The sequence below is a fragment of the Piliocolobus tephrosceles genome, chromosome 5 (assembly GCF_002776525.5).
Source record: "Piliocolobus tephrosceles isolate RC106 chromosome 5, ASM277652v3, whole genome shotgun sequence".
In the NCBI taxonomy this organism is placed as follows: Eukaryota; Metazoa; Chordata; class Mammalia; order Primates; family Cercopithecidae; genus Piliocolobus; species Piliocolobus tephrosceles.
In genome coordinates this window covers 59,074,419-59,088,095 of record NC_045438.1, presented here as the reverse complement: position 1 = coordinate 59,088,095, position 13,677 = coordinate 59,074,419, and the positions used below count along the sequence as shown (strand labels likewise).

Sequence of the window (13,677 nt, the reverse complement as noted above, 5' to 3'; positions counted from 1 at the left end):
AGTTTCGCTTTTGTTGCCCAGGCTGGAGTGCAGTGGCACAATCTCAGCTCACTGCAACCTCTACCTCTCAGGTTCAAGTGATTCTGCTGCCTCAGCCTCCTGAGTAGCTGGGACTACAGGTGCCCACCACCACGCCTGGCTAATTTTTGTATTTCTAGTACAGACGGGGTTTCACCATGTTGGCCAGGCTGGTCTTGAACTTCCGACCTCAGGTGATCCTCCCACCCCTGCCTCTCAAAGTGCTGGAATTACAGGTGTGAGCCACCGAGCCCGGCTAGCTTTTCTATTAATATCTCATGTGCTTTCGACACAGTTTGTAAATTATGGAATGCAGTTCCACTGTCAGCTTGCAGCTGTGTCAAAATGACATGAATCCAAAGCAGGATGCAAGATGCAAGATGCAGCCTGCTGGCACTACCCACACCCTGGGACCCAGCTGATGCAGGAGGTCTCGAGGAACCATCAGCATCATCATTCCTAACAATGGCTGGCATCACTGGGATGTGTCAGGTCCTGTTCCGCTTAAACCTCAGAGTGACCCAGGGAGAAGTGTGACTCCCCCTTAACAGACAGGGAAACCAAGGCAGAAAGCAATGAAGTAATTTGCTTGAGAAATAGCAGAGCTAGGACTTGAATGCTGGAAGTCTACTCTGCTGGGATGACAGAAGAGTCTTGGGCTGGTCCCTTTCCTAATTCTTGCCAAGAGACGGGTGGCCCTAGACCTACCCCAACCTCCTGCTTCTCCGGGATTTGTAAACCTGTGGCAGCTTACATGGTTTGTTCCCTTTCACATCCACTCTCAGACTCCGACACAAATACACAGACACACATTCCTTACTGGCCCACTGGCTATATGCTGAAAACATCTATGCCATATAAGATCAAGAAATAGAAATTTCTTTTAAAGGTATCAAAACCCATTTACTGTCTTTAGAAAGAGAAAGAAGAGGAAACAACCCAACTCTACTGGAAGCCGATTTCATAAGCAGCTGGGACTTCGTTTACTGCATCGAGGATGGGTTTCAAATCATAGCAGCTACCGCTGCGCCTCTGTCTCCCCCACAACCCCTGCTAAGAGAGTTTGTCTCCGTTGTGGCCAGAAAGATGGCTTTAAATTCCCCACAGCCCTAGCCTAAGAGGTTGCACACTGCAGTACTCACTAAATGTTTATGGAATTGAAAAACTCTGACAAGCACTGCTCTGCAGAGACCCTTCTCTCAAGTTCCTGCCTAATCCCAGAAGTGCAGGCTCTATGTCCTTCTATGTACCTAGCCCTGCACTAGGGGACAGGACAGGGCAGGGAAGGACCAGCTTCCAAATACTGCATCAGTATTTGGAGGATCACAAAAGGTGAGAGATCATGGGACCACATATGTTACACATCCGGAATTTCCCGGATTCCAGAATGGCCGAGGAGATGATGTCCTTGCTCTCATTCAAATACGATGTGGGCGTGTGCATTCTTGTATTTTAAAATTTTTTGAGTTGTAATTTCCAACATGATAAATAACTCTCTCTCTCTCTCTCCAAAACATGCACAAACAAAAGCTCTTTGGGGGTCCTTAATAATTTTTCTTTCTTTTTTTTATTTTTTATTTTTTTTATTTTTATTTTTATTTTTTTTTTTTGAGGCAGAGTCTCGCTCTGTCGCCCGGACTGGAGTGCAGTGGCTGGATCTCAGCTCACTGCAAGCTCCGCCTCTGGGTTCACGCCATTCTCCTGCCTCAGCCTCCCGAGTAGCTGGGACTACAGGCGCCCACCACCTCGCCCGGCTAGTTTTTGTATTTTTAGTAGAGACGGGGTTTCACCGTGTTAGCCAGGATGGTCTCGATCTCCTGACCTCATGATCCGCCCGTCTTGGCCTCCCAAAGTGCTGGGATTACAGGCTTGAGCCACCGCGCCCGGCCAATAATTTTTCAATGTGTAAAGGAGTCTTGACACCAAAAAGTTTGAGACCTGCTGGAATAGAACAGTAAAACAGTAAGTGGTGTTGGGACACTTCATTAAACATTTAGAAAAAATAAAGCTAGAACTTCAGCTTGCACCACATCCACAAAATTATCTGATAGATAAATTACTGCACCAAATATAAGAAACACAATATAAAGGTATTCGAGGAAAATTAAGGAAACATTCATGTAACTTTGGGACGAGGATATAAGACACAAACCAAGGAGCCATGTAGTATGAGATTGACAGATTGTGTTCATTAATAAACACTTTTGTGTAAAAAAGTAAAGTTAAAAGGTAAATGTTGGATTTGGAGATTGGCAAAGGATACTTAAGAGATTATTATTATTATTATTGAGAAACATAAAGAAACCCTACATGTTCATAGAAAAAGAACAAATAACCCAATTGATACATGGACATGTACTGGCATACATTGTGATAAGAAAAGAAAAAGGCCCCTGAACATAAAAAGAGGTACAATCTATTATCCAGAAAACAGAAACTAAAACAATGTAATTTTTTTTTCTTTTCATCAAATTGGCCAAAATGACAAGACTGTTCACAGCCAGTGCCATAAACGTGTGGGGACACAGGAGCTCAGACTGGTCCAGTCTCTTAAGAGGAGCATTTGGCATCCCCATTGACATTTAAATGTGCTTCCCTTCAACTCAGAGATGGCACATCCAGTGTCAATCCTAGAGACACAGTAACGTGTGCACATAGAGATACACAGAAGAAAATGCACTACTTCATTTCTTGAACAGTAAAAATAATTAAGAAATCTAATCCGGCCGGGCGCGGTGGCTCAAGCCTGTAATCCCAGCACTTTGGGAGGCCGAGATGGGCAGATCACGAGGTCAGGAGATGGAGACCATCCTGGCTAACACGGTGAAACCCCGTCTCTACTAAAAAAATACGAAAAAACTAGCCGGGCGATGTGGCGGGTGCCTACAGTCCCAGTTACTCAGGAGGCTGAGGCAGGAGAATGGCGTAAATCCGGGAGGCGGAGCTTGCAGTGAGCCCAGATCGCGCCACTGTACTCCAGCCTGGGTGACAGAGCGAGACTCCGTCTCAAAAAAAAAAAAAAAAAAAAAAAAAGAAATCTAATCCATCAACAGAAGATTAAACTATAGTTCATCTACACTGTGGAATTCTATGAAATAGTTTAAAAAATGAGGTAGATCTATGTATCATCATGGAAACATCTCCAGGAAATATTTTAAAAAATCAAATTGTGGAACCGTGCAAAAAGAAGGGCTCTTTTTAGGTGCAAGTCCTCCCACCCCCATATCAGCATATGTATATGATGCACACGGATGTATTCAAACTCAGAGACCATCTGGAAGGACACATCAAAGCTGGCAAGGGTTCCTACAGCAGAATGGAGGAAGGGTCAAGAGAAACACTTTATTTTCATTCTTGTATTTCTGGACCACTGGGGATTTTTTTTTTTTTTTTTTTTTTTTTGAGATGGAGTCTTGCTCTGTTGCCCAGGCTGGAGTGCAGTGGCCCAATCTCAGGTCACTGCAAGCTCTGCCTCCCGGGTTCATGCCATTCTCCTGCCTCAGCCTCCTGAGTAGCTGGGACTACAGGCGCCCACCACCACACCCGGCTAAGTTTTTGTAGTTTTAGTAAAGATGGGGTTTCACCATGTTAGCCAGGATGGTCTTGATCTCTTGACCTTGTGATCTGCCCGCCTCGGCCTCCCAAAGTGCTGGGATTACAGGCATGAGCCACCGCGCCTGGCCTTCATTGGGGATTTTTTACAATGAGAATATATTCTTGTAGGACTTGGGTGATTTGAAAAAACAAACAACCTCCTTCCCACCTTATGATCTTATGAGACACAATCTGATGCTTTTTCCTCCTGACCCTCCCTCAGTCGGGCTGGTTAGGGGCAGCAGGAAGCATCTCAGTCTCCTGGCGGGAGGGAGGGGTGGTAGTTGGGAGAACTGGGCTCCAGCTCCAGACACCCCTAAGCAAGTCATTAACTTCTCAGCACAGCTGCAGCTGGAAGCAGCCTAAGGACACCTGTCCTACCTACTTTCTGGGTTCCCTCTGAGGATCAGCAGGTATCAGGATGGATAAGTTAGAAAAGACCTGTGCTGCCTTAGTGATTTTCCCACTGTGGTGTCCTTTCTGTGGGCCAACCTGGATCCTCCTACCAAATCTCATTAAAACAGACGATAAGTATTAGGCCACTGTGCTTTTCAGATGGGTAAATGTCCAGTGAATGCAACTTGGGGATGAAAATGCTTTCTGTCACAGCCTCTGCAGACGGAGAATCAATCAACATTTGATTTACCAACCACAGAAAACCCTCCACATTTTGAGAGAGCTGAACAATAAGTCATGATTAAGAATGGTTGTAATCCCTTTAATTGGATGTTAATGCTACGTTACATTGAAATGATTGTTGACAGGCAGGGCTTCCCCTTGGCTCCCCAGCATGTGTTTCTGAGGGCTCTGGCCTCCACAAATCGGAGAAGCCAAGGCGGGATCACCATGTGGCTTCCCCAACAGGCACCTGGCGGGTAACATTTCCTATGAGGCTGCGACATTCTCATGGACAAGCAGCTGATTTTTCCCTCCTTCCATATTTCATGCAAGAGAGGACCTTCAGGTCACTCTAGGCCAATGGGGAGACTCATGCGTGTTATCTTTTAGGTTCTTTTTGTAAACATATCTTAGAACTCACCACTGCTCCCCAAACTAGCACTAGCTGTATCCCTCTTCCAGTGCAACCCTTTCCCCCAGGCATTCTTGCCAGAATGCTCCTACTCCTCCGCCCTCACCCCTCCCCAGGCACAGATCCCATTGCCCTGCTTCTCCCTACTGAGCTGTCCCTCTGCCACCGATTTCACCCACGGGGGCCTTTCCTCTGCAAACATCTGTTCTACTCTGTTGTGTCCTCTGACGCAAGATAAATGTTCTTGCCGGGCGCAGTGGCTCATGCCTGTAATCCCAGCACTTTGGGAAGCCGAGGTGGGTGGATCACTTGAGGTCAGGAATTTGAGGCCAGCCTGGCCAACATGGTGAAACCCCGTCTCTACTAAAAATATAAAAAATTAGCCGGGCTTGGTAGCGAGTGCCTGTAATCCCAGTTACAGGAGGGGTTGGGAGGCAGAGGCAGCAGAATAGCTTGCGCCTGGGAGGTGGAGGTTGCAGTGAGCTGAGATCTTGCCACTGCACTCCAGCCTGGGCAAAAGAGCGAGACTCCATCTCAACAACAACAAAAAAAGAAAAAAAGTTATTTAAAACAAGCATCACAACCCAGCTCTGATGATGTCATTCACCTGCCAGCATGCAGGGGATGAAGGGACCCCACCCCCTTAGTCTTCAACACTGTCACACCTGCCCCCATGCCATAGGAGTTCAGCTATCACAGCCCCTCTTAGTTTTCCGTCACACGCTTGGGTGTGTAAGTGCACCTGTGTGCTCACACGATGTAGGGCCGACCACATGCTGATGGGCAGCCCTGCCTCCTTTTGATGCCCAGCCCCAGTGGGCACCCTGCCCAATGTGGAGCGAGTGGGCACACCACCAGGATGCCAGATGTGGTCCTGCAGATGGGCTGCCCCTTCCTGATAGCCCCTGGCACCATCCTCTGGGCCTTGCTCAGCCTGTGGGAGCTGCCTGAGACCTCTCCTTCCATGTCCCCCACTAGAACCCACCCATCTCCCACAGCCCTGCTCGGTGGCCCCTGCCACCACCTCTCCTGATGTCCCTGCAGGATGCCCCACCCCAAGCACAGGCTGTCTTTTTCATGGCCCCCAAGCCTTATTCTGCATAGGGAATCCTAGCGAGAACCCAGATCTGGGCAGCAGCAGATGCCGGCAGAAGAGGGCAAGCCAGTGCATTTGTGTGCTTGCTCCATCTCCGTACCCTCATGCTTCCAGGGCCCAGTTCTCGACCTTGTGACCTGGCAGGTTTTGCCCATGGTGGCTGTTGAGTAGAATGATTTTTACAGGAAATAGTTGCTGAGTGGATCTCCTTTGTTTGAACATGCCTGGCTGTGTGGACAGAGGGACCAGTCCCTTTTTTTTTTTTTTTTTTTGAGAAGTCTCTCCATTTGTCTGTGTCCCTGGGGAAGGCTCTTGTCCCATGGTACGGGGCAGCTACCCCACTGCCACAGGCCCTGAGAGGCCCCTCCCCACTGCCTCTGCTGCTCTGATACAAAGAGGGGTAGGAAATGGAGTTTGGTACAGGCAACGGGAGGTGGAAAGGAAGGAGGAGGAGGAGGGAGGGAGGGAGAACCGACTATGGACTCTGAGCCAGAAGTGCACCCTCCAAAGCTGCATCCCAGCAGCGGGCACCCTGCCCTATCCCTCATCCCTGGGAGGGCTGACGGTGCAGACTGGGAAGGGGCCTGCTAAGCACCTGAAAATGAGTCAGGCATTCTGTCACAGCCATCGAGGGCCTCTTCTACTCCCCTGCCTCCATCTCCCTCTCCTCCTGGGCTGCCCACACTCTGGCACTAGGTACCACCCAGTCCGGGCTTACTTACAGGAGAAGCTACTCGATTCCTTTCTCCTAAAGTTCTGCTGGGTTTTATGTGGGCCTGATGAAGAGCCTTCAGTGTATCAATGTTTCCATCATTGACACTGATGTTTCTGCCAGGGTGTCTCGGATGGTTGTCTATTAGCCATTTTTGTTTCTAATCTCTTTCACTTCCTCGATGACATTGTTTTTAGTTGGATATTTTGCAGAGTAAATCCGCTGTGAGAAACCTTTGCCTGTGCCCTTATTTCTCATCAAAATATTTTTATTGCACGGTCAGGAGATTAGATATGAGGTCATTGAAAATGTGAAAATACAAGTTATTGTCTTGCCCGAGAAAACGCTGCAGAGGTCACTTGCAAAGGTTCCGCTAGACTCCAGTGCTGTGCTCAGGCAAGTCAGCTGGGAAACTTCCTTCAGTTTTAAAAACTTGGGACTTTACAGATTCTTGCTCTGGATTGAGTACAGGTCTGGAGAGGATGAATTGTGGGCAGTTCTGCTATCAATCAAAGGACAGCTTTTATGAGCGTGCCCCAGATCAAACTCATCCATCATAAACCAGCCATCCCAACAGACACTCTCAAGTTCTCAGGATCTCGGCAGTGGAAGGGGTTGGGAGGTCTTGAGTTTAGCATTTCTCTAATGCTAGAATCCCCCACCACACTGACAAGCAGGACCCATCTTCCTTTCTAGCGCTCCCAGTCACGGTGATCTGAGGCTTCTGCAGTCTAGACTCCTGAGTGGCCCCTGAGGTTGGCACACTCTTCCTCAGGAGCTGCAGGGCTATACTACGTAAGCTCCCGCCGGCATCCCCATGCCACCTCCAAAGCCGCAGGCGTCCACAGAAAGGCAGGCACCAAAAATACCAACAGGTGTGCTGATGGGATCCAGCCCTACTCAGCACCTGGTTCTCTAATAAGCAGAACTAATGTTTTTTCAGAAACACATGGCAAGCCAGCAGCACCCAATGCATGCTTATTTTTCCAGAACACAAACTTAGGAAAAAATCGTCTGTGTAATACTTCTTAATAAACCCACTGAAGGAGGAACTCTTCTCCAAAGCACGTATTTCAAACAGAAAGCACCCTGTCGGAACACAGGACTTTTAGACAACCACAGCGTTGATGAGGGGAGGGGCGTCAGTGGCACACAGAAGAAATGTCTCTGTGCTTTGCACGTTAAAGCACCCAGCACCTTGCTTTGCAGTGTGGGTGTGTGTCTGATATTCCTGAAATTCATTCCTGCTTCCAGAAAGGATTAAGGAGACCCAGGCTGGGGTGCTGCCTGCACTGCTCACTTCTCCCGTGCTAGGAACAGCTTTGTGGTTCTTCCTGGACCTTGCTTTTAGCCCCCGCTTTTCTCCCGGAGGAATGGGTTTTGTCAGGGTCTTTTTGTTGGCTGCCCTGGGATAGTTTGGGTTTAGAGTTAAGTCTCCTTTTTCCAGGCAGGAGCCCAGCAGGACCTCGGGTCCATAATGGAGGTGCCACAAGACCAAGCAGGGAGCAAATCAGCAGGAGGGAAGTAAGGATGGGCAGCCTCCCTGCGAGTGGTGTGGGCCAGGAAGGGCCTTCAGGGCATCCCGCAAGCATTTCCAACCTGGACTCTGGGGAGGACATGTCTGTCCACATCTGAACTTATTGACAGACATACAGATAAAGATGCATGCACACACACACTTACATATCCTTATATAATCCTAGATATGTGTGTGTGCATCTATAGCTATATACACATGTATATATGAGGGCTTAAAAATACATACACATACATATCTAAGGATAGACAGCACTGTGTGTGTGTGTGTGTATTTAAAACCATCAAGTGACCTGTGTGATGAGGGATGTGTGTTGCTTTCGGGCTCTACGCCCTGGCTGACACTTTGGAAGGCCTTGGCTGGAGGTGCAGGTGCGGACCGCGTCCAGGTGCTTAAGGACCTGAGTGCAATCAGCAGGCTGTGGCTGCCCAGCCCCTGAGTGTGGAGGAGGTGCCGGGAACTCCTGCAAAGGAGCGTCTGGCTGTGGGAGGAAAGAGTCAGCACCCAGATGAGGAAACACTATTTGGAAAGGCAGCAGCTGAGACTTTTATGTGTTTTCAAAAACTGGGCCAATAGGGAAAACTCTTTACCTCCATTTGAGAATGACTTTTAAGGGAAAATAAAGTTTGCTCTGGCCTGAATAAGTAAGAGCATCACTCTTCCTCCCTTCCCTTCCCGCACTCCTTCCCACTGTGGGCTCCCGGCATGGCCAGCACGCTACTGCCACGCTTGCTTCCTAACAGCAGCAGTAGTCTGTGCCCCTACAGGGGATGCCATGTTCCTGGTTCTGCAAACTGTCAGCCCAGCCACACCATGCAGTGTGCAGATGTGCGCTCTCAAAGAAGATTCTGGCAGAGTCTCTTTGAAATCCCTTTGGCCACACCTGGAAGCCGTGCTTTGAAGCAGGGTCTTCCCTGTATTTCCCGAATAACTGACTTTGTCAGCATACCATTGTCAAGTACATAGTGGCTGACTACTGTGGGTCAAAAAATTGAGACACAAAAGGGTTAAGAAATGACTCTGGACCTCATAATTAATTGCCATGGAGCAGGTATTAAAGATTTGACCCCAGTCCAGGACTGTCTACTTGGTCTCTAATGAGAGCCCTTCTGGGGTCTTGATAGGGTAAGATGCATGACTTTTGGGAGGTCTGTCAGGAGCTCTGATAAAGACCAGGCAGTGGCCAGGCGCAGTGGCTCACGCCTGTAATCCCAACACTTTGGGAGGCTGAGGCAGGTGGATCACGAGGTCAGGAGTTCAAGACCAGCCTGACCAACATGGTGAAACCCCATCTCTACTTAAAATACAAAAATTAGCTGGGCGTGGTGGTGGGTGCCTGTAATCCCAGCTACTCAGGAGGCTGAGGCAGGAGAATCGCTTGAACCCAGGAGGCAGAGGTTGCAGTGAGCCGAGATTATGCCACTGCACTCCAGCCTGGGCGACAGAGTGAGACTCCGTTTCGGGGAGGGGGGAAAAAAAAGGACCAGGCAGCAACAAGGCCACTCCACACACAGCCCCTCCACTCTCCATCTGAAGGGTGGTGGCCAGGGAACACGCATGGAGCAGAAGGTCACCAGCAGGCCGGACACAAGGCAGCTGGAATGACCAGGCTTTGAGGTCGGCCTTTCTCAGCAGCGAGGAAGTGCTTCCCCCTCCCAGCCGAGAGGCACTCCCGTCACGGATGTTTGTGTCTGAAACCTGCACCAGGCCTCCTGCACACGCACAGGGTCTCAGGGAGGCACAGGTGCCAGGACAGAATTGCGGGGAGTTGGCTGAAGCTGCCACATATGTGAGGCTTCAGAAAAACTTCCAGCTGACAGCCCGGGCCCCAGTGCCAGTTCTGAGGCACATTTATAAAACTTAATGTGACCAGCATGCTTTCATGACACAAATGGTTCCTTGTAAGACTCAGGCAAGCCTTTTCTTTAGGAAGGGAGAGGCAACTTGGCTATGAGCGTTGTGGAAGCAATGTTCCCTGAAAACAGAAGGGCACAGAGAGGTGACAGTGGGGGGATGTTGCCCCTGGTAGAATTGGGCAGAGGAACGGAGGAGGACATTTCTTGCTGAACCTGATCCTAATAGCACAGGTTTTGAAGATTTCATTCATTCCCTGGGTCACCTTTCCTTTCAGTCAACTTCTTCCCAAATCATTAACAGAAGACAGAACCTATCTGTTCAATTTATTCTCCAAGTCTCCTTTGTACACCTTCCTTATGTCCCAGGCCCCATCCACAATACCGATCTGAGTTTAAAAAGTATTAGTTACAATAGAATGTGGACCTGTAACCATCATCCTATGCTGCCCACAAACACAGAGGTACTGGAAAAAGAGATACTGTCTATTAAGGAAATATATATGTGTGTATGTATATATATATAGGACCACATTTGTTTTTAGATCTATTGAAATATCTCTCTTGTTCAAACACACATACCAGTTCTCAGGGACATGGCAGGTTGACTTTCAGAAGAACATGATACATATATAAGTCATATTAAAGTTCTTCGCTCTTTAAGAATTCTCTACCTCCTTGGGCGTGGTGGTTGATGCCTGTAATCCCGGCACTTGGGGAGGCCCAGGTGGGCAGATCACTTGAAGTTAGCAGTTTGAAACCAGCCTGGCCAACATGGTGAAACCCTGTCTCTACTAAAAATACAAAAATTAGCCAGGCACGGTGGCACATACCTTGGGAGGTCGAGGTTGTAGTGAGCCGAGATCGTGTCACTGCACTCCAGCCTGAGTGGGTGATGGGGTGAGACTTGGTCTCAAACAAAACAAAACAAAACAAAACAAACAAAAATGAAGAATTCCCTACCTAAAGACGAAAATTACTCTGAAGAGTAATGAGAAGTTCAAGTCCAGTCTACCTGATGATATGAGGAAGAAAGAGAACTGAGTCCCTGACGAGCCAGGTCAGGGGGTCCCATCTGTATAAAGCCTGGGGCCCCTGGAAGGGATGGGACCTCATTCAAGCGCTTAATGGGCACACACTTTTCTTTCAAGATTCAAAATACTATGGTGCATCTCCATATTTATGCTTGGGAGGATGGGAAACCATCCTCATTAATCCAAACGACTCGAGACTGACCATCTTCAATCTATTCAGGGTTATAAAAGGGTGCTCTGCTCCTGGAAATAATATAGTGATCCGAATGGTAAACTGTAACCCCAACAGAATCAATACAGAAGGGTCTGAAGACTCTCACTTGGTGACCGCATACCAGGACGCAACCCACATGTGGGCATCCCCACATGTTCTGTGTGGACCACCTGCCAATCAAAATGAGATCAGTTGCAGCTCCCAGCCCTACTTCTCCCCAAACCAACCTGACTGAACACAAATCCATCCTGATTTCTGGGGGTGGGTAAGAATTCATACTTGGCTTCTAAGCCCTCAAATTAAACAGGCTGAGTCACTCGGGGATGGAAGTATTCACGAGCTAGTGCTCCTGCCAGTGAATCTGGGGGAGTTCTTTGGAATAAGATACATGAGAAGCAAGGCCAGGGCAGAAGATGAGGAGGTGTGCGCATAGAAGGTCAGCCAGATACTCAACACATTAGCATGGTGAAAACAGAACCATCACAAAGGATATCTTGCAGGACTGTCCTTAAGGGCATTTAGGAATCCTGTTTGCTGTGAACCTGTGGGAATGAAACCAACATTTAGTATTCAGACATAAACAGCCTTCGTGCTGAATGAGCTCTCATCTACATAAAAATAATAGATGGCTAAAGAGCAATGAAATAATTCTGTTTTGTAAGTGCTACGACACCCAGTTTACTGATCAGAGATTGAGATGCCACTGAAGTTTTTCACCAAGAAAAGGGAGGATTCATAATTAGGCCCAACATCTGCAGGGTATTTTTTCAATAAAAGCAGATGGATGTCTGCACACTTTCCCATAAATTACAGTTCTGATGACTCCTTTGTTTTCCTCATTTTAATAGGAAAACAGAATACTGCATGCTATCTTTTCTCTTCTGTTTTCCCCAAATTTGTTAACTTTTGACCCTGGAAGTTCTGGAAACTAGGCTACATATAAAAGACTTCTTTTTCTACACCCAGAGTAAACAAAGTCATAAAGCTGAAATTTATTAGACTTCTTTTGGGTTTTAGACATTTTAATATGAGCTGTCTTAGGCAAGAAAACATTTCTTTAGGGGCTTGAATAAAGAAGCATCTGACAGAAAGCAATTTTTATTTTATGCATTGACATCATACTTTGAAAAATAAAAAAAGAGGTAGTTTTAACAATCCCATCTTGGGGTAGCAGTGCCAGGTCCCTCTGTGCTGTGGGAAGCCAATGAGCCTCTGGGGACACCATCCGGCTCTCGTGCAGCAAGGAAATGACACAACAGACGGGTGCTATGGTGTCCCTGTGGCATCTGACCACGGGCGCAGCTGCACTGTGGGACTTAGTGGTAGGGGGTGAGTGGCCACTGCGTCCCCATGTGCCCCACTATGGGTGACCATCTGGGAGGGTGAAGAGTGGCTTGTTCTTCCCAAGGTCCCTTTCCCTCTGTGCCCACAGCCCATGTGTCTGAGTAGTGGGACACAGGGGGTGGAAGAGGCTGTGGAGAGGAGCTGCGTGGAGCGCTCATCAGGAGAGACGGTGCTTAAGGCTTCCTCCTCCATCTCTGCCAGCCCCGAAGGGCACAGATGCAAGTGCCTGTGCGGCCACGTGGAGGAAACGCAGCCCTGAGGCAGATGAGGGACCAAAAGAAATGATTTCTCTTTCTCTACTGCAACCTAATTATGTGGCTTGCCTAAACCCTCCTTCCTCTCCAAGGAAATCCAGACTTGGCCTTCCCAGGAATCTTGGAGGCCACAGAAATCTCACCCGCCACTCCCTGTCCAGTCCTTTCTCTAAGAGCCCAGGGTCCCACAGAGAGACTCAGATGACAGTTCTCCTCTCTGCCTGTGCCAATGTTTTCTGAGGCTTAGGGGGTAACAGGAGCCATGTAAACCCCGTGCCCTTCCCAAAGCATCACATGCCAAGCCAGATAGGGTGGTGGGGTCGTATCGTGGGGGTCACTGAGGACGGGGTGTCGAACAAGGGAAAAGGAAAAGTTTTATTTTCTTTTGCCCAGAATAGTCCAATAACTTACAGGCAGGTAAACTCTTAATACTTTTGTGTAGAAGAAGAGATGCAGTTTTGCAATATTTAAGCATAGACAATAGTAAAATCCAGTTTGGTAGAGCCAGGGTGAGTAAAACCTTAGAGAAGCTGAAAGTGAAATACACATCACAACCTGAGTGCGGTGGCACGTGCAGATTTCACCGTGAGAGTGTGTGTGAGCATGTGTGTGCGCAACAGTGTGGGTGAGCATAACAGCGTGTGAGTGCAAGAGTGTGTGAGCGTACTGGTGAGTATATATGAGTGTGGGTATGGCTAGAGTGTGAGTGTGGGTGTATAAGGGGGTGTGTGTGAGTATGGGTGTGTAAGGGTATGTGGGTGTGGGTGTGTAAGGGTATGAGTGGGTGTGTAAGGGTGTGTGAGTGGCTGTAAGGGTATGAGTATGTGTGTGAATGTGGGTGTGTAAGGGTGTGTGTAAGGGTATGCATGTGTGAGCTTATTGGTGAGTATATGAGTGTGAATGTGGCTAGTGTGAGTGGGTAAGGTATGTGAGTGTGGATAAGTGTGTGGGTGTGTAAGGGCATGTGTGAGTGTGTGGGTGTGTAAGGGCA

General features: G+C 48.2%; 1 protein-coding gene across 3 annotated transcripts in view; it reads right to left on the bottom strand.

Annotated features, from left to right (window-relative positions):
- ZDHHC14 (zinc finger DHHC-type palmitoyltransferase 14) overlaps nucleotides 1–13,677 on the bottom strand; it is a 312,504-nt gene that overhangs the window by 34,909 nt on the left and 263,918 nt on the right. For 2 of the 3 annotated variants that reach the window (XM_023206071.2, XM_023206070.2), the window contains exon 5: nucleotides 11,582–11,630. The exons of the other annotated variant lie outside the window; for it this stretch is intronic. In XM_023206071.2, the coding sequence (XP_023061839.1) occupies nucleotides 11,582–11,630 (49 nt within the window). The remainder of the gene's footprint in view (nucleotides 1–11,581; nucleotides 11,631–13,677) is intronic. 3 annotated transcript variants of the gene reach the window in all.